At 40.8% G+C, this 25,398-nt stretch overlaps 1 protein-coding gene across 5 annotated transcripts in view; it reads right to left on the bottom strand.

Annotated features, from left to right (window-relative positions):
- Window positions 1-24,189, bottom strand: part of ppp1r12a (protein phosphatase 1, regulatory subunit 12A) — a 59,331-nt gene extending 35,142 nt beyond the window's left edge. For 3 of the 5 annotated variants that reach the window (XM_022201745.2, XM_022201750.2, XM_022201746.2), the window contains exons 1-2: window positions 23,837-24,189; window positions 1,363-1,493 (exon numbers count right to left, since the gene is read on the bottom strand). In XM_022201745.2, the coding sequence (XP_022057437.1) occupies window positions 1,363-1,493; window positions 23,837-24,073 (368 nt within the window). In that variant the 5' untranslated portion in view covers window positions 24,074-24,189. The remainder of the gene's footprint in view (window positions 1-1,362; window positions 1,494-23,836) is intronic. The other 2 variants (XM_022201749.2, XM_022201752.2) reach the window with 2 other exon arrangements.
- Window positions 24,190-25,398: the final 1,209 nt, after the last annotated feature.

Genomic DNA, 25,398 nt, shown 5'->3' with positions numbered 1-25,398 from the left:
AACGGGCCTTCTGAGAGCTTCACCGCCCACGTCAGGTTGCCGGGTTTCTCTCTGTGACATCATGTCTCCCATTAGTCACACATATCAGGAAAGCCACTTGACCTTTTCATTCAAAATCTCAACAAAAAAACTTTTTGTTTTCTGTAATGCCAGCCCTTTACTGATGCTGTGTTCATAAGGCCTTCTGACACAGGGTCAGAGGGGGATCAAGCCCTTTTCTGATCTGAAAAGTTAACAAACATGTTAATATGAAACTGTCTGTGTATTATAGCTAAAAAACGCTATTAAACTCCAGTTAAATTCTATGCAGCATTTTGCCTGGCAGCTAATATTTACCAAAGTAGCGTGCTTATTTTTCTACAGCCAGTTGCATTTTATTGGAAAAACAAACATCAACGGGGGGATAAATCTCGAGCCAGGTTCCTGTAATGTAACACAGAAGTAAAGCAGGTCACAGCACACTCCCAATAAGCTGAACAATGAGTACAACTGAGCTCCTTCAGCCCCCTTCAGCCTGTTTAAATATCCTCTGATAACATCTGTGTTGTGCTCTATGCCCTAGGAGCTGTCTTCTTACCTGAAAAACACAAGGGGCAAGAAAATACTGAAGTGCAACTCTGGAGCTCTATTCCAGCTAGAGCGGGTGACCCTGATCTCTCCATATTTGATTACATCACTATAACTATGTTTGTCCGATTTATCAGATGGGCTGACGAGAGCTGTGTGGTGCTGACAACGTTGGCCCATGAAATTTTGATTCTGGCACACCAGTGGGCATTTTCTCAAGTAAGCATGCCCCAATTGGCAGCTGCTGAGGCTGACGTAGTCAAGTCAATTTTATTTACATGGCATAATCACAATATTTCCACAAGGGCCTTGTGATATTTACAGCACACAAAACCCTCTTGTACAGACGGGGAAAACTCTGTATCACATTAAAGGATTCCATTCAAAAATGTAAAAGTCATCATAGCAAAGGGTGATAGTAGTGGAGTGCAACTACTGTGATGTGCTCACAGTGACCAAAGTCTCACTGTACTGAGGTAGAACATGATCAGAGGACTGCATTAGGCCTTACTAAGCAGCAATAATCCCAGCAGCAACATAAAGACAAAGGTCACTAATGAGGGGCCCAGAGGGAACAGGGTGGTTCAGGCCTCAGCTGGAGGCCAGCCATGTCAGTCCTCATGTCACTTTTGTGCATGACAGTCCAAATGAAAGCCTCAGTGAGTAGTGCAGCAGTTCACAAAAAAAAAAAACACAGTCTTCAAATAAGCAACTGTCGACACAAAACAGGATGCGAGGATGAGTTGGCAGAAACCAGACCCGATGAAACAGATACGACTGCTTCTCAGTACTTACTCTGCTATGTCAAGGTATCCACAGGAAGCTGCGGCGTGGAGGGGGATCCAGCCCTCATTGTCTGGCTGGTTAATGCCGGCTCCGTGCTCCACCAGGAAAGTCACCATGTCAACGTTGTCATCTATACATGCCTGAGAGAGAAAGGAGAAGGACAGTAAGAGCCTTGTTTTCATGTATTAGTCCATTTGCATACATACACAAGCTTATGTCAGTGGGACGGTCTGTGCTATAGTTACAAACATGTAGCATGGAGAGAGTTTTACATTGTGCGTCTGCTCGCTTGTCATGCGCGTCAAGAACTGTTGGATAATTTTGGCAGCCGGAGCGTTCCCAAAATGCCGGCACATAGCAGGGGTGCTTGAAATACCACATAGCGTAGTACTGGTGATGGAGGCTTTGAGGTGCCGTGCAGATATGCTGATAATTTATGCAGAAGTGACACAAACACCTTCAAAGGCTGTTTTTAGTTTAAATAAAAATCTGTTTTGCACATCAGCTGGATATTTTCACTCGTGATAAATCAGACTACTGACACCCGTACATTCTCCTCGTCTACTGATTGGTTGAAAAATTACTCGATACAATACTGAATACAAAAACAAAATTCCACGTGAAAAGAACTTAGTGTGCACCAACCTATGGAATAAGGCTCATTTGAACTGATTTGTTGACCAAACTTTCACTGGCATCATTCAAAAGTAAGCAACAATACTGTGAAATGACATCCCACTAAAATATGAAGCATGTCTGAGAATGAACACCACATCCTTCAGTCGCACAAAGACCCCACTGCATCTTTATATGGGATTGGTGCAGTAGAGGGTGCTTGTTATAGACCAGTATAATTTTCTTTACACTGGCAGTAATGCTGTTCAACCATTTTTTACCCTCCTCGCTGTAAATCAAACCAGATATGACTGTTGACACAACGAAAACAAAAGTGCTACCCACAGAAATGAAGAGCAGCTGCAAGTGGGAGGAATCTAATTTAAGATCTTCTGACTCATGGAGTGGGAGATGTTGTGGGTTTACCTACATTAAAGCTGAATTTGCACCAAGGTGGGCATTTACATTTAATTTATACCAGCTTCCGTCAAGCGTTTGCAAAATGTATTACAGAAATTTACATTTTTGCAAAATGAATTGAATAGATTTAGTGTTTTTCACATGTTTTCAGGCAATCCGTATTCTACCCATTTTCTTTTTGTTTTAAAATCCTTAAATGTTTGCACTGCGGCCATTATAAAGCAACTAATGTCTGGCCAAGATGTTTCAGACAATGTCCATGTAACTGGAGCATTCCCGTTGTTAAAGTCCAGCCCTGGACATTTGTTGCATGTTATCACCAATCTCTCGCTCCTTTTCTGTCTCTTCTCCCTTGTCTCCGGTCTATTGAACAAGACAATGCCATCAAAAGTAATTCTTTGTAAATAAAGAAGTCTGTTTCAGCCATGCTCTGCCAAGGACTTGCACCACTGTGAAATGTCTCGTGATGACAAGCCTCCGAAAGTAAACCATGAAGCCACCTTTTTCAGCAAGGAAAAGCAGCAGTAGAGACACTTCTGTGCACTTTTTATTCATGCCACACAAAGACCATGATGTTAAGTTAAACCACATTAAACATACAACAAGGCTACCTGCAAATCAGTAATCATAAATAAAATCCGAAAGCAAAACCTAATTTTCTAGTATATTTGCAATGATCCTGAACACAATGCTCAACAGCTAAAAACGGATATGCGTCCACTGACACTCATTGTAGTAAATAATCGAGACAAACACTCGAAATCCAAAATAACTGCCACTTAGCAATATTAAAAACAAACTTTGCTCAGACCCATAACTGAGCACTGTGCCTGGACTGTCTCGCTCTCTCCTGGGGTTGCTATGACAACAAAAGCGTCGACAGGGAAAACAGATACACATGAACACACGGCGGCCTCACGTTCAGGGCACACGACTATCTGGCTGGAATCCTTGTCCAAATTTGGGCCGTTTACAGCGCCGGAGCCGAAGAGAGCCTGCAAAAGGCCTCGCTGAGCTTATCTGACAGGGCATGCATGTTTGTGTATGATGGGTTTTTGGGCGCATTTATGTTCTGGAGCCTCTAAATTTTGCTACAGGGCAGATGAAAAAATGTGCAGCTCTCAATAGTTTAACATCACCCTAATGGGCTTGTTATTTTGATGCCATCATTACATAAAAATATTGTGGCTCTCTATAAAGGTAGAAGTAGTTCATAGCCTTAAAATATTCCCTATATTTATTCAAATGTATGAGACAGCAGTTCTATATAATCGCATCTATAATAGCCATCACATAGCAAGAAATCACATTACATAATGACGAGCGCTGGGTTTTTACCCTATGAGGAGTGCAGGTTCTTATTTGCCACAACCAATCCCCGTCTCTGACTGTGTTCATGTGTGGCCATTTTGCTGTGCATTTCCCTCCAGAGATTCATTAAAGTGCAGTCTGCAGCCTTGTGGGAATCAAAATAAAGACAAGTGGCCCTTAGGGACAGCTTCGCCGAGCGTGTTCAGTTGGAAACCAAGACAGTAAGTGAAAGTGAGCCGTCTGACTGGCAGTTGTTCAGCCTCGTGAATCACTGATTTCACCCTTGAGCACGGTCTCTTAATTTTTTGCATCTGTTTTCTTCTTCCACAAACAAAAAGACGGCAGATGATCACACAAATTCAAAGCAGACAAAACTGTTACAGTTAAGAGTTTTTTTTTGTTTTGTTTTTTTAACAACAACAAAAAAGAGCAAAGATTCCCACTAGAAGAAAAACTGGCAATGTAGGCTACTGTCTTTCTGCAAACTAATAGTGCATCTTTCAGGGGGTTTTGTTGAACAGAAAAACACAAATAGAATGCTTTACTTCCTCTCATGCATCTGCAAAATCACATATGTATATTGGAAGTAAGCAGTGGTATTGAGTTTTGAGTATAATCTTTCACAGAAGATGTGAGGGGGTGGTAGGCAAAACATAGCTTAATCTTTTTTTGGACATTGTTGACTTAGGGATGCACACTGACTTTTTTTTTTTTTTTTAATTTGCACCTGTTTTAAAATAGGAAAAAAAAAACTATTGTTACAGCTTCCGCCTCGAAAAACTGTCGTCCATACCCTGATCTAAATCCTGTCCCTCAGTCACTCGCCACGCTTATCTCTTCAAAGTCGTCTCCTTGTCTAAGAATGGAAACAAGCCCCTTAAGGTGAGCACAGTGATGCCGGTGACCTCCCTCTTCAGTGCATCACCGGCCTCCCTTCGTTGACTCCTCCTAGCGGCTATTGGAGCCCAACAAAAGTAATCCCTTAATGGCTGTAAATGAGTCATTCCATGTCAATTCAACAAATGCTTGTTGCACCACTTTCTCAGATCCTCCCAAAATTTTTTTGGGCTTTATTTGGGTAATTTTATGAACAAATGCAAAGTATTATGGTTATAAACATACAGTATAAGCAGTAATGATCTAATCTAATACCCATAGTCAGTCCAAACTTAATCCTCGCCTATGATTGTAGGGTTTTAAACTACTAAAAAAAGCAATTTATACTCCTTTTACATGGTCAGAATTTTTCCCCTTCCAAAACTTTTACCCTTCTGGTGAGAAAAGTATAGAAATGAATGAAAATAAAAAAATACTGGACTGTGGAATTTCCCAAAATATCCTTATTATTTCATGGGCGACTTTATTTTGGGTTTTTCATGCCTCTATTTTAGGACTTATTCTTGTGAAAAGACATTGAAAGAATGAATTTTCTTCTTTACTAATGAAAGTTGCATAAGGTAAAAGTTTTAAAACATTAAAATAAAGCTTATTTATTGATTTATAGGCTGTTGAACTCAGGTGTAGACCCAAAATAGCCTAACTTTAGGCATTAAAAAGTGCATGTGGGATACATGGTACGCGGTTCAAATTTTTTTTGGAGGAACTAGTATGTGTGAAGTATGTGTGAACTTACTTTCATATTTGTTTCTTGTGCCAAAGATGAGCAACTGCTGAATCAATTTACTATATATTTTGATCCTCGTTTTTGTTTTTAGGAACCATTTACATGACCAACTAAAGATGAAAGATGAATCTGAAGCATCAGCATCGTAGTATAAGTTACAAAGGGCATATCTGAAGTTAATTATTATATAGACATTGTTTTTTCTTTCATACAGTAACTGAATAAGAAGAAATGGCATCACTCCCAGACTGCATTCTCAGGACAGCCTCGGTATCGTATTTGACTTATCAGCTGAATTTGAAGATTTGCAAGTGAAATTCATGCACCCAAAAGGTCCCAGCAAGAAGTTCACATGGCCTAGAAAGGATGACGTAGTGTGGGTGCCTACAGCCCACATCCTCTGTCCAATCACTGCTCCTTCAACACGCCGTGGTGGACAGTACCACATATCTGGTGCAGATGATGGCCTGATTTCAGAGAAATTCAAGCAGTTCAAAGGACAGAAATAGTGGTGTGATAAGTTGGGGACAAATTACATGTTTTACATGGGACCTAAGGCAATATAACTCATTTTAACTGCAATATATTAGTTAGAATTCCTAAAAAAACGCCTATAAAACATAGTGCATTTCTTGGTTAAATTGGCCATGAAGGATTCAAGAAACAATGTTGATACTTCAGATATCAATTATTCGGATGTTTATTGTTATACAGACAAAGTTTCATGTTTCTACTCCATGTCCCACATTGGTTTCTGTGCCAATATATGTATGGTGTTTTTCAGTCTGTTTCATAAATAGGCATCGTTTTGAGGTCTAAGGAGACTAGCTAGCTCTTGGATATTTTTAGGTTAGAGAGAACTTTTAAGGTACTTTGAGATTTTTATAACATATGAACCTTGTTACTTATTAAAATTTGTGAAAAAAATGCCTAAATTCTTGAAAAATGCCATTTTCGCCAAATTTATAAATTGCCCTGTACCACAGAGAAATGGGTATATTCATTCCAAATTTTTTTTTCCTGCTCTATTGTTAAGGTGTTTGAACCCTTCAGATCACTTGTAAGTCTATATCATCAGTCAGTTCCCAGTATTATCTTCCTAAATCAAGCCTTTCTACCTAAAATATCAATTTCCGAGTGGAAAAATAGGGATTTAAATATTTTATAACTTAGCAAATAGCAATCATATGATGTTAAAACTTTGCAAGTAATCTATTCTTATGTTGGGATAGTTAAAAAAAAGTTTGGAGATGATCAGAGGAGGTCATGCAACAAAATTTCCTCAGATTTGTTGAAATGAGATGGAATGACTCAAATGACTGTGGTTGACAGGTGCCCAAGTTACTGCCCGCATCGAGAGTATGCTTATTCTAGCAACCTGAGGGACGGGAGAAAGAAGCACCATGGCATCCTTAATCATCATTTCTACAGCATCACAGCATCTAAAAGCCTGCGATGCTTCCAGCTGGGGATGGCACACTCCTAAACCAACAAGAATATACAGAGAAGAGCAGCAACATAAGGTGGCAGCACAGACTTGTGACGCTCCATATTGCATGTACCCTCCGTAAATATACAAAGACAAAATGTTTCATAACTACAGCAGGCAGAGTGAATGAGTCTGTCAGAGCAGAAAGAGGGAATCAGAATATTAATTGGAGTTATATTAGGAAACACTGTGGGATTAATCCTGTCTCACACATCACAATCAGCCCCCGTGTGACATATAGAACCTGTACTGCGCTCACTGAAACATTCAGACGTGTAGTGACTCACTCTCAAACAGACACGTAGGCCATTGAAACCTGTTTGGCCAGTGTGCCTCAGAGGAGAAGAGAGGAGGCCTTGTCGAGCATAAAAGGTAATAAGATGGATGGCAGTGAAAGAAGGACGACTAAGATATGAAATGCACCAAGACAAAGGTTAAAATGTGATTCCTATCAGAATTAATTCATAAATGTATACAAAAATAGATTATAAAGTCATACACATACCACAAAAGCTTGACTAAAGGACCACGACAAAATATACAACAGCTTTTGAGAGCAACTTAGGTTGGATTTAATTCATTTGCATTCATCCTTAGATTAACAAAGACACACATCATAGATTCAAGAAAGCTCTACAAGCAGCCACAGGATATTAGATATCACCTGGATGTTTGCTGTCAGTTTGTCAGACAAGACATTGGGATGAGTCCTCGCTGCTCTTTCTGATAAAATGGAAACTGATGCTTCTGGGAAGCTGATGTAACAGCACAAATTAAATCAGGCTATAAACTAATCAATCGACACAGGATGCTCCATTTGACGGGTCGATAAGAGTTTAATGTACATTGTGTGCGCGGCTTCTGAAAAGGGCTGCGTTAATCCATTAGGCTTTGTGGGGATGTGGTTAGCAGATGAAGACAATACAATGAAAAATCACTAATCGCTACATAGAAATTAATTCAACTAAATCAGACAGGTCGTGAGTGGGAGTCAAAGGTCCAATAGGACATAAATTTAAACTGTAGAGAATGTTGGTAGAGGTACAGGAAAAATGTTGGCCTCTTCCACCAGTAGGGTCTGATGAGAAGGAAACCCATTGATTTTACATAAGGCCAATCATGTTGCATAGAGACATGATACCACAAAAGGTCTAATGTTGGTGTTGTAAAAATTAGCTGTCAAACAGTTATTGGTTTGGTTGATTGCGTGCTCCAATTTTCAACTTTTTTTCAGCTGCATTTATCTTTCTTTCTAGCATTTCTTGACAACATTGATGAATTCAAACAAATCTGTAGTCAATCCATTGATGAAAGATTTAAACACATTTAAAATATAAAACATAAGTTGACTGCTAGTAGAAAGGCAAAGTGCTGCAGTGTACAGTATATTGTAACACCTTGGCAAAGTCTCTTATATTCTGTAGGCAGTGACACACCACTTGGCATGTAATTTTTACAGCTGTTTCTACCATGCTTCTTCTCCAGCTCCCCAAAACATGTTCTCTGAATCACAAAGTGTGTCTTCTGCATTTATGAGGTCATGTATGCTAATAGGAGCATTTTAAAATAAGCCCTTATTTGTCAAGAAAGAACTGGCCTCAAGCTGCACTCCGTGAAAGACCAGGAAACCCGTCAACATATTCAGCCAGAGTTAATATTGAGTACAGCAAGCAAACATGACACAAAACTGGCTTTGCAATTGGAAAACATTTTACTGGCATAGCCTAGCTTTGCTAGATAAATAGTCGTTGTGAATCCTGGATACCTGCAAATTACTTGGCAGCGCTGTTAATGTTGACTTGCTCATATTAACACAAGGTTATATAAAGTACAGCTGCCAAAAAGGCAATTTAAGAACGACTATACACATATCTCACACTTCACCCTCTCATCAATTAATTGCACCGCGTTGGGCTGATTAAAAGCAGAGTCATGAGCTTAACTTTAAAACAACAATCCCAAGCCGGCAGGGATAAATATGGAGAAGATCAGGACAGCGACAACAATATAGCGAGCATCATATGCAGTGGTCTAATCCTAAAATAATATGGAGGAATTCAAGCACCGCTCTCTTCTAGCGCCGCAAACAAGATAGGCTAAGCCATTCTCGGAGTGGGCCCAAAAATGCACCCATGACGTGCACCTAAGAAAGGAGGCCGGCCTGTTGCCACGACAACAAAGCCAAAAAGAGAACACGGGTTCAGTCCTTGTCGGGCTTTTGTAAGAAACATAAATAAATAGAGAAAAGACTTCATTTTAAAGCACATGGGGGGGGGGTTCCTTGGATAGCCCCTGAAGGCAGCGCTTTAAGCAAACCGCTGTGAGAAAACATCAAAAACTAACAATGAAAGGAGCATCTCGAGGTGCCATCTTTTTTTTTTTTTTTTTTTTAAATCTCTCACAGGCACAACTTTAAACTGTTATTGAAGCGATTCTCATGACCTTTTATGGCCAAAAAGGAGAAGGCTCGCGCTGCGATTATGTGGGAGCCGCCGCTACTAATTATGGTCTCTAATTTATAATGTCATTAACAGCACAGTAGACTGAACATAAATGAATACGAGACACAGTGTGGAGATATTTAATCAGTCACCTGAAACTATGACTAAAGCGTTTTGAATCCATAACAGTTCAATCCTTTTGTTCCCTCATTCCTGCAGATGCAGTAGCTATCATGACATTAGACTTAAGGTGACCGCAGGATATAATCCATGAATCCCTAACCTCACTGAGCTGGGCAACAAAGTTTCAGCCTAATGCAGGGGTGTCAAACATGCAGAGGGTCCGATCTGGCCCGTGTCAGGACTTTGTGAAGTGTAAAAATTACAGAGGAGACATATTAAATGCAACTTGTAAAACTATAAATGCAAAATAACTTCTAGACCATGACAAGTTGTTGTGTTAAGTAAAATACTAGACTGTTCATTATTCTGTTGTCATTTTGTGTCTCATTTTAATAATATTTTGTCTTGCTTTTTTGGCTTTTTTTGTCTGACTTTTATTGTTTGTGTCTTGTTTGTCGTTTTGTGTGTCCTTTGTCGCTTGTGTATTTGGTCATTTTGTGTTTTGCTTTACTTAATTGTGTATTGTTTGGCATTTTGTTTCACAGTTTTGCCATTTTTTGTCTCGTTTGTCCATTTTTTTTGCCGTTTTGTAACTTTTTTTTCTCTAATTTGTGGTCACTTTTTGGTTTTGTTTCATGCCGTTTGTCTCTTTGTCACTTCGTTCCTTGCTTGTGTGTGTCATTTATGTAATATTTTGTTTTGGTTTTGTTGTTTTTTGTCTTTTTCAAAGTAAAATACTACATTGTTCATTTCCAGACACCTGTGACTAAATGTTTTGTGCCTTTGTCGATACTCTGATCTGTAAGTGGTAATGTGTAAATGATAAACTGAGGAATAAGGTTGTTAAAATTGAATTTATTTTTCTTAAGAAATTTCAGGTTGTTCATAATGTTTTGTAGAAAGATTATTCCTTAAATGTGAACATTTTCAGAATGAACTTTTTCGCACTAAAACAAAGTAAAAATTTGGAGCTGTCGCTCTTTATCAGTTATGTTGTGATTTCACTGCTCTGGTCTTCTACCATTGGCAGGGAGTCACGTTTACATCTCTTCAATGCTCACTAAATGTCAAAGGTATTATCTGTAAAACATGCAGATAGATTGAAGCCTGAATGGTAAAATCACATCAGATTACCTGCAACATTTATACAAACTTCTGTTGTACTAACAGAGGCCTTCTTCTGCTCAGATAGATACATCTGACACCCCAGACAAAACACTTTACAAGGCGCTGTCTTCCTCCAGCTATAGTAGAAGGCTATAGCTACTGTGTGTGTATAAAAAGAGTAGGTTTATTATCTAGTGGGACATCATGCAGAGGGCTCCAAGCTTAATTTAGCAGCACTCCACATCAAGGAGACACTTGAAGACCCCTCCCCTCCTTGACTTCCTTTAGTAGCACCCTCAGATGGCCGACTCAATCACCCTGCAGAAAGCTGCTGCTGTTGTAGCCTCTGTGCTTTTTACTGCTCAGAGTGGCATGGGGTATATAGTCTATAGTCAATGACCGGGTTAATGTTGCACATCCATGGTAACAGCCACGACTGACAGCGCTGTGACTGGTGTTTAGAGATATAAAGAAAACTGAACCAACCAAACTGAATTGCAGATGTTAATGAAAACCTTTGTTGGTAAGAATGTCATGAGCTAATGCAGTGTTTTAAAAGCATTTTAAAAATCTCAAGAATAGGTAGATGTTTGTAATAACAGTGGACACATTTCTTTAGTATTACTTCTGATGCCTTTGTTAGTTTTTAGCACTGTATCAGTTATGCTACTCTTTATATTATTTTTCTACATCTTTATGCAAAATGTTCCTTATCTTTGTCTGACATATGGACACATTCATTTGATAAACAAGTGTCTGGCGCTATAAAATCTTAGCACACATGCCACTTGGCACTATTGTATATAACTGCAAATCTCTGTTTAGTTGCTTGTTACAGCTGCATTATATATATATATACATAAGAACAGTACGGGGACACAAAGTAAGTCTTGAACAACCAGATCTATACATCAGATTAACATTTGAAATGCTCACGTGTTGTAGTGAGCATCATTTTATGATAAGATGTATACTTTTAATCCATGAAATCAGCTCACCTTAGTAAGACACACATACGAAAACACCTCTCTTTTCCAAAGTGGTGTCTAGTTTTGCACATAATTGTGATTTAGACTTCAGAACATAACAATACAGAGACATTTCTTTTCAGGAATAATGTCCAGATTGCTCATGACAACAGGCCTCACAGTCAACAGCTTTCACTGGGACGACTTTCTCCTGAATAAAACGACTAATAAAAACACTCCACATGAATGTCTATATATTATGCCATATTCAATAAATGTAAAACTACAACAGCAACAAACCCAAAGATAATTACAGCGATGGGAGAACTGTGTAACCACTAAACCACAGAAGGCTTGAGTCACTCTCACTACCATTGTGATCAGGATTTGGAGTTGGGATCAAAGCACCTAAACAACCACAAGACACTCAAACACCCTTTAAAAACATGGCATGTGGAGCAGAGGGGTGATACCACTACAATTCACTACAGGGAAACAAACAGACTCATAAGCACACAACTCCATTTGCTAATTTTTGCCGTCCTTCGCAATCAACCCATGCTTTCAGTAAGGCCTTCTTTATTCTTAGTGTGATGTGGGAGGAAGGAAAGTCAGTGGTGAGATAGATGGGTGAAGCTCTCTTGTTATCTGTGTACATTATCTATTTCTCAAACATTGCATGCACAAAAACCAAGAAGGAAGAAGGCTTCGAGGCTTTCAGAATTTGTGTTCAGGGCATTCACAATGAAGCTTAATAAGCAGGAGTCTTTTGTTTTGGCTGGCAGGAAAAGAGCAGCTTTCTCCCATATAAAGCAACAGTATGGACAACAAAGTAGCTTCTCCTGGAGCTCACAACTGGCCTCTCTTACTTTATTCCTCTCCCTCCCCCTCCAGTAGTACGACTTCTCTCTACAGCCACCTAGCCAGTAAGCAGCAAGGCCCTGGACTAGCATACCAGTGGAGAAATTCCCAGATAAGTAATACTCCTAGCCTTGGGGCTTCAGGCATCAGCGCTCTGGCCACTCCTTGCGGGCTACGTCATTGGCTCAGAGGCGCACAGCCACTTCCACAAAAGGAATTCCTTCTAACTGCCTGCATGTAAGTATGAGTGCCTTATGTGTCTGCATTTGCATGTGTGTTAGACAGGTCAACTCAGGCGCAGAGTCGGGACGAACATTAAAAATGAAATTAAAAATGCATGACACCAGACACGCAAACAGGGGATCGGTACAACTGTGTTTGTGACAAAGACTGGAGCATGATGATTCATTTGGTGTGGCAGTGTACATCTGTAAGCGTGCATGAGTGTGTGTGTGTGTGTGTGTGTGTGTGTGTGTGTGTGTGTATTTACGCCTGAGACAAAGAGCTTGCAGCTCCTGTGCTATTGGCAGGGTTCAGGAGGCCAGAGGGTACGAGGGGGAGGGTTGAAGCGCTGCAGGGCGACCAGCTGGGTCCCTCCACTAGATGAGCTCTGTTGGGAGCTGTAACCAGACTGCAAACACGCACACATATACACACAGCCTTCGCCTTCAGTGCTCCAACTACTGCTGCTGCTACTGAGGACGACCATATATGGCCCTGGGATTCCCATGGAAAAAGAAGACCAGGATTGTGGAAGAGCGGGGAAAAATGCCGGCATCATTCGTACTGTATGTTTCACTTGGGCTTACGCTCGGCGGCCAAAACAATAGCCCCACTTGAGAGCCAAGTTTGTTTCCATGTGAGGGGTCCAAAGGCGAGAGGGGGCACCGAGGGGAGAGGCAGAGAGGTCAGATAGTCGTGGAGAGATACAACCTCTGTTGATATTTCCATATAATAGAACCCTTATGTGGAGGCTTCTATACAGAGGACAGCGGATAGCTCAGTCAGCAGTCACTGACAGTCCACTAAAGAGGCATTGAGCATGAGCCACAGCCCTCCCTCACAGCTCTTCCCCAACATACTGGCACTGTGTCACCCCTCACGCCAACAAGCTCCAAACCCAAGAGGTTAAATGGGTAGCGTGGATGCCAGTGTGGATGCCAGCGCCTTGCCCTGTAAGCATTTTAATAATGTATGGGCAATGCCAGCGCAAATATGGATCATCATCAAAGGAACAGAATGCATGCAAAATGGCTGCTACACTGTCATGCAAAGAAAAAGAGCGATCCCGCAATTCATGGCCCAAAACAAGCTCAATGCAGTGTAATCTAAAGAAAATAACCTATGTGCATGCAAACAAACATAATACATTTGTACATTGATTTAGAAAACTTCAGGTGTCAGTATGGTGACTTTTGCTTCTTTTTTATTTTTCATGCAGTACTACAAAAGACAAAACTAGACTTTTAGCTCTTCAGTAGTCTGAAATAGTAAACTGATTATGTATGGATACAGTGTCAACGCAAATCATCTCTAGACGGCAAACCAGGAAAAGAATGAAATTGATTATTTTTAAATATCAATGTAATCACTCAAGCCACATAAAACATATCTGCTTTACTAGATGATAAAGCATGCTCGTTCTCCTTGTTTTAGCAGAATCACTGTGCAAAGCGGCGTCGACAGTTGTACGAATACGTGTGTAGATGTGTCTATGTTGGTGTCAGTGATAAAAGCAGAGGGAGTGGAAGGAGCAGGCTCACTAGTGGAGCCTCAAAGAGGAAATGAGAAAAATAAACAGCCTCTTCCTGTTCCTCTCCAGCCTGAAATCTCCAACACCCAGATCCCTCCCACCATCATCACCTCAGTGTGGACAGATGAGCATTAGCTCTGCTCAATTATTACAAAAAAAACAGTCAAGATTATTTTGATCAATATTGACAATTTCTCACTGACATCAGAAACATTATGCATGTTTTTAACTTAAAATAAAACATGTTTTAAATAGTATGTTAAATAATTTGTACTCAACTGAAAAATGAATTCAGAAAGAAAAGTAAAGAAGAAAATGACAAATCAGATCAGCTGCAAGTGATTTAGGACAAGGTTCTCTACAAATATGCGATGCAAGAAAGGAGAGGGGTGAAAATCGTCCAGTCACACTCCAGTACCTTCACGAAGGCCAAAGACGACTATCTGAGAACAGCCGAGGTTCTAAAGTACCACTATAGCATCCCATCCAGGCAGATTCAGACTCAGAGGTTCTCAGAGGGTTCCTTGACAAATGGTTTTGCGCCATGTCCTTCCCAGTCCTTATTCCAGAGCATACATAAAGCACCGACCAGCATAACTCCTGCAACAACACATCATCAATGCCGTAAAACTAACCTGTGTCCTGACAGGCTAACTCCAGCTCATGTTCCTTATTAGTGAGAGAACAATCCAGTGGCTGGTCAACGTGGGAAAACGGGTGCAATTGATTTATAACACAAGACAAAACAGAACCAGAGCATTGTTGTGAAAGAGAACGCGGCACAATGACCATTTTATCTCGATTATCTTGTTTTAACCGCTCGAAAACAGAATCAGAATTGAAAACAAATTCAATCGATTGTCCTGCCCTAACGAGCAACAATGTCCACTTCTGGGAAAACACAGCACAAGGGCATCCAGTTTCACTGCCCTTCAAACAGACGGAGTAAAAAACAAGAGTATGGATGCAGATTAAAACTGATATTTAGTTAATTAATGATTAACAACTGGCATTAGCATCTTAAAACATGCACCGCCTGCAGCTGATCCCTCAGAGTAAACAAATAATGTGCACCACCTTTGTCTATTGTCTGTTGAAGTAGAAAACATTTATTTACCAAACTGTGACAGTTATCAGACAATGATCATACAGTAGTCTTGGACGTCTAAATATAATAAACATAAGTTAACTTTTTTCTCAAAATGATGTATAAAACACCCAGGGCCTACGTATGGAGGATTGTACCTTGGTTGGGTTTAAGAGCCACAATGTAATGAACTCTTCATTCACTATACAGCAGCCTGACTGGCTTTGGTTCATTAATTTAACAGTCTATTAACATCTCGGCTTGATTGGACTCAGTGACCTCACATGTATGCGCTATAAAACACAGATATAAAATTCAGTGTGAGGACACCGTACTGTAATTTCATCAGGCTTTATTTTGCAATCAGTGCATGCTTTTTGCCATCTCTCCCTGAACAACGGCATCATTATGGCTTCTTTAGGTACAATAAAATAGAATTCGTTCATGCAAGGCGGATTCCTTTAATTGAAATTGTCACACTACAAAGAACTGATAGTAATAAATATCTGTTGACAATATTTACAATGGCATCAGCAAGAAATGTTGACATCACTAAAGGCCTATGTGTTCTTCATATTTGTCCACTGCTGCATATTTGGCATGAACCAAGGTTTAAACATTTTGAAAACAAAACAGCATCAGCTCCCGGCACACACAGAGGCCATACTTATGTAAGTGCATTTGAATCACAAGTCAAAGTACTTAGATTGTCCAGGTCCTGGCCCATTTACTGACACTGCCATTTATCTGCAGGAAGAACATCACCCACATGTGCTTACTCACAAGAACACTAATGGGGCAGCATCACCGCAAACAGCAGCTTCATTCAATCTCATGGCTACCGGTGGATCAGCACTAACAAAAATCAATGCCAGTCAAGTATATGTGTTACAATTAGAGAATATATTCCTCAGAGTTTAATGTAATTTACTGCAAAATTAGCAACATAATAAGTGCATCGTGATGAATTTTTAAAAACACCAGCAGGCTCGAATGAAACACGAAAATCCAAGGTTAAAGAGGTTATACAAAGTTCTGTGACAAGTGAAAGCAACACGGAACAATAACTTTGAGTCCGCTGGTTTGACAATACCACAAAGACAGGTTATGTGTGATGAGCCAATCATCGTTTCCACTTGTGCTCCTCATTTTGTCAGCTGAAGATGCAGCCATTTTGAGAATAAATGGAAAGAATGTAACCTCACCCTTCCACAGACAACAAATGGACATGCGCTCTCTGCCTTAATTGTACTCGCTGCTCTGTAAGACAATGAGGAATTCACCGTCTCTGGGTCCAGGTGTTTTCAGTTCAAAAACATCTCATAAAAAACACTCAGCGTGAGGCATGCGACTGCTGCCAAGCAAACAACAGCGGGATGGCTTCAAGAAGACCTGGCTTCAGTAGAAGGCAAGCACTGTGTGCCACAGGGTGGGAAAAAAAACAAGCTGAAGTCATCCCACAAACATTTCACAGCAGCTCAATACTATGCACAGCCTGAATAAGTGGGGGCAAACAGAAAAGCAAGCGCTGGTCATTAATCTGTTCAGTCACCTGACAAGAGCCTGCACCAGTCCGTCTTACATAAACATCTCAACAGGTTCAATGAGCTTGTATTCATCATCAGCCCCTCAAACAATAACCTTCAAAGCAGCACACACTGACATCATCAAAACATATTCAGTAGAGAGGGGCCGGTAAAAATAGCAGCCTTTGGTTTGAGACCAGCTTCTCATTTTGCAAAATTCATATAGAGCAGCACTGCCAGGTCTGAGCAATGCAATAATTACATGTGGCTAAAAACTGAAGTGTGACATAAGAACATTCCGTGCGACATAAAACGCACTGCTGGGTAAGGTCATGTCCGTGTCCGTTGCCCTGCCGTCTAGTCAGCAGCGCTCATATACGTGGCAGCAGCCTTACTCTACTGAGGAATTCTCGTTACGACCCCAGGTGAACCAGTTCCAACCTGCAGCAATGCTCATCTGAAATACTTCACAGAAACCCTCATCATTCCAGATCCTCCAGTGAGGATGTCTCTATGCATCATCACAGCAGGGTCAGAAACAGGGTTTGGATGCATCATGTATGTTTTTGGTTTCAGATGGAATCTATACTGCACATCTAAGAAAATAAACAATACTCTATGAATATACATGTACCAGTTTAGCCTGACATGATATATTCTGCACTAATTATGGAAATTACCCTTTTGATTTCTACTACAGAGAAGTTTCTGACTGTTTTTGTTAACAGACAAACCTTCAGCCCTTTTCAACACACACAGTGCGTTTCAATTTTAAAAGTCATACATGTTATCTTGACACAGTGTGCACAGAAACAACATCGACGTGTCACAATCAGCAGATGACCTGGCGTGTTAAGAAGCACTGGCGCGCAAACAACACAAGGACTTCCTGCTGTTGATTATGGGGTTGGTAGCGAGGCTGAATGAAACAGTGAGTGAAGCCAGCTTGACAAGGAGAGACCTGCCAATTATACACAGGTAAAATACACATGTTGTAGGGGCTCCCATTCTAAATTAACGCTCTCAGTCATCAAGCAGGCTGAGGTTACAATAGTGCTACAGTGATTCACTCCAGACTAGAATGCACTGCATTTGATGACCTGGACTTCTATGTAATAACTTAAATTGAGGGTTATATCTAGTATTAGCATATCTATGGTGCAACTGTGCCAATTAATAACACCAAAGTTCAACACACCCTTCAGTAGTGGTCAGCCACTGCACACAAACCATCTGTAATGTTCTTAATGTTGCTACTGCCATCTGTTTGATTTAATAGATAGGTCACAGTTTACTTCTGCAAGACCTGTTTTGCTTCATGTGGTTAATAATATTTCCACTAGTAAACTGATCATTCATCAAAATGATGCATATTGGCAACAAGAGACAAAATAAGAATATGTTGAAACAAAACCTAAACTACCTCAGTCAACAGTGGGTTTTATTTCAGCATCCTTTTAGATCAGGTTGTGAAATATTAAACAAATTTGTGGCATTAGCAATTACATGTAATCATAACTCATGCAGTGAACAGTAATTAGGTCTAAATATTAGCCAAAACAAATCACCAAAACATTAAAAAAAAAACTGTTAACATTTGAGGACTGGTAGTTGGGTGTTCGAGCTAGACAAAGAACAATAAAATCTAGACTGTCTAGATTCCAGACCATGAATTATTAAGTTACACCTTAATGTATTCAGCAATATGTTAGAGATGCATGAGTGACTCGCTAGCTGTTCCTGTAAGATGGTCTGTAATCATAACAAAGAACCCAAAAGTCTTGTACAATATTTTGCAAGAAAGGCGGCCTGAAAGCAGACTTCTTCGGAAGTGGGGCAAATGTGTGACAATTATTTGGCACAGAGACTCTGTTACAGTCTAAATACTGGAGAATGTCACCATAAAAAGCATACAAAACACTTACATTTCATTAAAGTCAACATTTTAAAATGCATTTCCCTTTATTCAAGCTACTTTAAAACACCATCATATTGCCAAGAAGTCTTTTTTTTTTTTAAATTCATTCATTTCAGGCAATTTCAATAACAATGCAAAAAACAAACATTCCAATATAGTAACATATGCATAGAATGCCTGAAAAGGGAGTAGGAGGAAGAAAACTTATTAAATCCTACCCCAAGCTCATCTACGGAAACACTATGAGCTGTGACTCATCATAACAAGGTTATGTTACAATGACAATTACAATAGTCTTCAGTTTGAAACTAGTTTTGTACATGAATTCAACAAATGAAACAGGAAAGTTAGCCACAGTCATAACTTATAGTGCACAACTACTACAATGAATAAAACATCAAATGAGGTCTTCACATTCATCCATCCATCCATTCTCTATACATCGCTTTATCCTCACTAGGGTCGCGGGGGTGCTGGAGTCTATCTCAGCTGACTCAGGCGAAGGGAGGGGACACCCTGGACAGGTCGCCAGTCTGTCGCAGGGCTACATATACAGACAAACAATCACACTCACATTCATACCTATGGACAATTTAGAGTCATCAGTTAACCTCAGCATATTTTTGGACTGTGGGAGGAAGCCGGAGTACCCGGAGAAACCCACGCATGCACAGGGAGAACATGCAAACTCCATGCAGAAAGATCCCAGGCCCACCCCGGGTTTTGAACCGGGGATTTTCTTGCTGCAAGGCGAAAGTGCTAACCACTACACAACTGTGCAGCCCGTCTTCACATTCATGTTCAAGAATAATTTATTTTGAAATACTCAACCAGGCTTTCCTTTAAGGTTATCCATCTTTCTCCTCAGGCTACCTGAGAGCAAAACATTCAAAAACAACCCACCAGCATGCTGATTTTACGACCATGCACATCATAAGGCAGTGAATTTAAAATGCTTCACCTGCTTCCAAATTAAATGTACATGTAAAGAAGCTGTTATTCATCATCTGGGCTCATTTTCTAAGGCTATACCTCTCTACAAACCCTACAAGCTGCTGAAAAACTAAAATCAGCACAGTGTGTTACATCTCATCCTCAAAATATGTCATCTAAGGTAGTCTTTATCTAACAGTCTCCAGAAATGGGAGTTATTATGCAGGCAGCCTATTGAGCTGGACCGCGCACAGATTTTTTGTGGATTAAGCCTTTCTTGGTAAGTCTGCGTTTCTTTTGTGTGGGCAGGCGGAACAGGTGAGAGCAACAGGGAAGATCTATAATGCAATGTGATGCACACGTTTCGCCTGTCTCCGCCGAAAGGCCTCTCCACATGACATGGCGGGATTTTCACCCTCAGGCAGAAAGAAGGGAGGACTTGGGGTCTGTAAGAGGATGCCATGCTGCCTTTATCAGGACAGGGACATGTCAAAGGCATTTTTTTCACTCTTCTCGCTGGCCAACTGCAAGCCTCTGGCACAGCTGAGAATCCCAGCTCTGCGGCTGTAGTGAGATTCACGGCAATTATGTAATGTGTTAATATGACTGATGCTGGTCTGGATGAAAAGAAACGCAGCCACCTCATCGTCTTCCACCACATGCTCTGTAATTGTTCCATTACAGATTCATGAGGTTGATTCTCATTTTGAATTGTTCAGCACTGCCAAAGACTCTCTGTTCAGTCTGTTATGCAACTCCCACTCTGTCCATGCAAATCCACCAACACAAGTGACTAGCAACCTTCCGAGTCGTTGTCATGGAGACAGCGCAAGATAATGTTCATAGACTTCAGGGCCGTAATGAGGGTGTGTAATGTCAACAGAGCGCAGGCATTGTAATGCCCAGCTCTGACATGTTAAGCTGAGCTGAGTCCTGTCACCTTGGTCCTGGGGATCAGTGACGGCCGTGAACGCTAAAGAAAAGAGTTCAGGTGTAGGTCAGCGTGGAGATTTTCGTGTGTGAAGCGACAAGGCCCGGATACCTCCACTCTAATTGCCTCGATGGAGCTCAGTGGGCAACAGTCAGCTGGGCCTTGGCATCGTATAGGGAAAGGCAAGCCAGAGAGAGAATGACTTGAGGGGAGGGGTTAAGGTGACAGCTGAGGAATGTCTTCTCTGCTCTCTCTTTGCTATGGTTTCCAGCGACCGTCATGTGAGGAATGCACAGGCTAGGACGACAGGACTTGGAATGCTACCCTCTGAGACGAGTTTAGCCGACGGGATCTGGAATCTCCACTTGTCTAGCGGACCCCTTCATTCACTTGTACAACCTCTCTGTATCCACCTGCATCGTGCCAGCTGTGTTTGGGTAAACCAATCTGGCTCGGTGACTCACAAAAAATGTAAACGTTACTTTGAGACTACAAAAGCTATATCGTGTCTGACCTGTCACTCTAGTTTTCTTGTGTGTTGATCTACTACATTATGGATTCGCTCACTACATCCTTACATGCAAGAGGTCTTCCATCACATTATTGATAAAAGAAATGAACATGTATACGGGTCCTTCAGCAAAGTCATTTTTTTAAGTGGCAGAAGGTATGTGACTCACATTGACACCCAAACTCTTGCTTAAGTGTGAGATTATACCAGGGCTGCACTACAAAGCAGAGCTACAGACTCTGAGTCATACCCAAACTTAGTATCATCTCCTGAAACCCAGTTAGGAGAACTTGTGGCAGAGGTATTTTTAACCCTGCATCGGTCACCAGCAACGGGAGTGATACTGCTGCACCCAGCGAAGAGTGAGCCCTCATGTCACAACATGGCACACTTCACAACAAAGGCAGAGGTCAGTCACTCGCCAAAATAGTTATCCTCTGAAGTTTTAGTCTAAAATCGAAAAGAAAAAGCAGAACAAAGACATCAAGAAAGACAACAGGTGACTCTGACCGTGCTGACTCCATTCCATCTAAGAAAACAAACATCAGCTCGACCTGGGATTAAAACACAAATCCTCGTATCACCTTTCTTCAGCTTCCTTTGTAAGACCCCAAAACCCAGGGATCACATGCCGGCCTACAACACACACAAACACACCAACAGCAGCTTCACGTCTCCAGAGATGGTTAGGTCTGGAGCGCGGCACTGCAAATTCTTTCCTCACTCTGGCTCATCCCTGGACATCGGCCCAAAAAAAGGCAACGTTTCCACCCAATGAGTTTGCACAGGGGGCCATGCTAATTCCAGATTCAATTAGAGCAGACTCTGAGCTCAAAGAAAGGTTGATTTACCAACACCGTTAATACACACAAAGATAAAATACAGAAATGAAATCACCTAAAGATAATACCCTACCCCAAGAGAACCACTTTAAAAACATCTGATCTGTGTATTGGAGTAAGTCTTGGGCAACAAAAACACCATGTAGCCAGGTGGTACTCACTCTTACTGAGACTAGACATGTGGACGTGAGTAATGAGGTGACATCACTGGAGATCTATGCAAGCATAAAACATTTAATGTGAATTCTTCTGTTAATCCTTACATCATTCAAACACTTGCTATCCAAGCAAGTAGAATGAGAAACAATCATTGCTGATATAATGATTGAAAATGCAAAAGGGTATTTTGACCACACAGAAATAAGTGTAACTTTAATTTCTTCAGAATTATATTGCTAACTATAATGCCCTGGGCACAAACAGCCAGGGATATATGTAAAAATGTCACTGCACATTTCTGCAAGTATAAAAAAAATGGAAAGAATTATGTGATGAACAGCAGCTGATAGAAACTGCAAACATAGTATAATCTTCTCCCACTTCTAATAAACATCAATACAAAAACAACATAATAATCAAAATGCTACATCTTCTATGTTTATCAGTCAATGGTACAGATCAGAGTGCAGAATGAATGACAAGTGAATCTATTAACTACGCAGATCTATTCTTCAATTACAGTTAACATTTCCAAAGCCGACAATTTGAATTTCTGACGCAAATCTAACGTTTGTACACACCATGACATCCAACCTGGCTACAACTTTCTGTAAAGTAACCGCATCAACAAGCTACCCATACTAATCCATACCAACACTAAAGTCGTGGCGTTGTTTACAGGTGGCAAATAAGACGTTTTGCCCCGTTTGGTTTGAAATAACCTCACACAGAAGGTGGTACCTGACGCTACTGACTAACGACTGCCAAAATGAGGTGCCATTTTCAGTATTTGGCTGTGGAAGCACAGAGGCTAGTCAGCGTAGCTATCGTGGTTAGCGGGCAAAAAGTTAGCTTGGCACTGCTGATATTCCGGCAAAATAGCAAAGTAATACCACACATACGTTTATGGTCAAACCCACACACAATAAGGTCACTAATCGTCAGATTTGGACTACATCAATTGGCATTGACGTCGTTCCTCGAGTCAGCTAATGAATGAATTAACCTAAGCTAAACCCCAAAACAGCTAGCGACAGTTAGCATGCTAACGTAGCGTTAGCATACCTTTCGCTTGGCGATATATTGCACTTCAGTCATGTACTGCTTTATCATAATTTAACTGCTATATCGGTAGCTGATGTCAGTGTTGATATTACATTAAACGGCACACAGTTAATGTCGTGCAATGGTATCGTTAGCTTGTAACCGAACGATGATGTAACTAACTACAGCTAGCTAGCTTTTGCTTCCTCTCCAGAGAGTAGCCACAGTCACGGTGGAGGGTTTATCAACAAAACGACTTTTACTGCTAGCCAGGTAGTAGCCATCCACTGCTTGAACTCATTCTGCTACTGCTGGAGTATCAGTCAATGACAACATTTACATAAAACTCCTAACATGACTCGAGTACAGCATCAGGAATGACTTTTGTTCAACAACATCACTGGACTGTTCATACACTGCTTGGAAATAATTTACAAGACAAAATGACCAAACGCATCTATCTGAAATGCAGGAGCACAGCAATTAGACTGCACCCACAGACTGGATATATGGACTCAGTCTAGTTTATCGAGGCAAAAGTGTCATTAGCCCTGAAAGCGAAGCGTTTAACTTTGCTCCTTAGAGTACTGTGCAGGCTGTAAGTAGGGTTAGCGGTGTTTACTACAGAATTAAGCTGAGGCAGAAGCCAGCGGGTTCATCCCTACTCTGCGTCGAAAAGGACGAGTGTGGCTAGGTAGGTAAACAACGGGATGAGAATGGCTTCCATTTGACAGGTGTTCCAGGGCGAGCAGTAAGCTCGCAGCAGACCGATATTTGTGTCTTGTGGTGACATGGACAGCTACAGCGGGCTAACACAAACCTGGTGGAGGGCGGTGAGACCGTCTACATTGGCGTAGTTGATGTCAGCGCCCCGGTCAAGCATTCGGAGCACCTCCTCGGTATCGCCGCTTGAGCAGGCGGCCAGAAACACGGCGCCATCATCGAACTTCACCTTCGTCTTCTTCTTTTTCAGAATAGGAGGCTCCAGGTCCGTCTCCGAGCCCAGCCATCGCTTTAACTGCTCATTCCTCTTCTGCTTGGCGTCCGCCATCTTCATCCCCCTCCTGTCTCGGGCTTCTTATCTTTCTCCGAGAGAGGATATACTTATAGTGGCACTATCCCACAGCGCACTGGGGCGTGGGAAGGGAGGGCTGGGGAGGAGGGGGGGAGCCGAGAGCGAGAGAGAGGGCGTCTAGATTGTTTTCCATAATCTCGCGAGAACTGGAGCCCAGGAGCTGCAGTATAACGTCACCGTGAGCAGATTATGAGGGGAGAGTGAGCAGGGTAATCCCTTATAGGCTGTGTACACCAAATAAGACAAGAGTACTTGAAAATATTATATAACACTCTGCCGGCTCGCAGGCATTTTCACAGAGAGCCACTGTTACTTACAGTAGCTGCTATTTTTACCACCTGTTTTATATTGTATAGGCTGCTGTTTACTGCGTTGCTGTTGGGTACAAAGAAGCCATAGTCCACTTCTAACTAGGGGCCAACACACAGTTATTAGAAATCAAAGACACTAATCGCCGATATTTAGAACTGATATGCAGTAGTTTTGCAATAAACATAAAAATAAATGAATCATAATACAAAATAACACATAATTTATCCTTTGGTGCTGATAGGCCAATCAGACAGTGGCACATGTGGAACATTGCTCAAGATTATAGATTACAGATGATTGATAATCATAAAGAAAAAAATCCAGATTATCAGATCCAGTAAGCAAGCAGGCCCTACTAATGTATTACTACTTCTAAGGGCTAATGTATGTGTCATTTCTAAACCTTTTCATCACATCTCCTGTCTTTTCTCTTGATAAATAGCTTCAATTTAATTCTAATTTACCAGAGCTATGTTCTTAAATGTTGCTGATGCTTTGGTTTTTTATTCATTTAATGCTTTCATTTGATGACAACAAGAAGATCAGTAATTGAAATCAAACATTTACTAGTCTCTAACAATCATTAGTTCTTAATAAAAAGCACATAAAGAAAACATTTTCCAGCCGATAATTCAGTTTATCTTCAAGATCTTATAACTATGCAGTGTCTAGTGCAGTACTGTGGACAATATGTGGCTTGTTGTGTTCATGAAATTGGAAAACTATACTAAAGACATGAAAGAAAGAACAATCATGTACATTTGATAATTCTAACAATTCAAAAAGTCAGATTGCTATTCCTACATTACACTGTTGTGCTGCATGTGTAACTGTAATTCTGTGCTAACCTGGAAGTCTGCTACCTGTGGGACTCTGAAGTTTTCCTGAGCTCCATCCAGCTCTGTTCAGGCTGCTGCACTTCATTTTTATGGACTGAATAACAACATATTCATTCTTCATATATATATATATATATATATATATATATATATATA

This window comes from Acanthochromis polyacanthus, chromosome 1 (assembly GCF_021347895.1).
Source record: "Acanthochromis polyacanthus isolate Apoly-LR-REF ecotype Palm Island chromosome 1, KAUST_Apoly_ChrSc, whole genome shotgun sequence".
Classification (NCBI taxonomy): Eukaryota; Metazoa; Chordata; class Actinopteri; family Pomacentridae; genus Acanthochromis; species Acanthochromis polyacanthus.
This window is presented reverse-complemented; position numbering and strand designations above follow the sequence as displayed.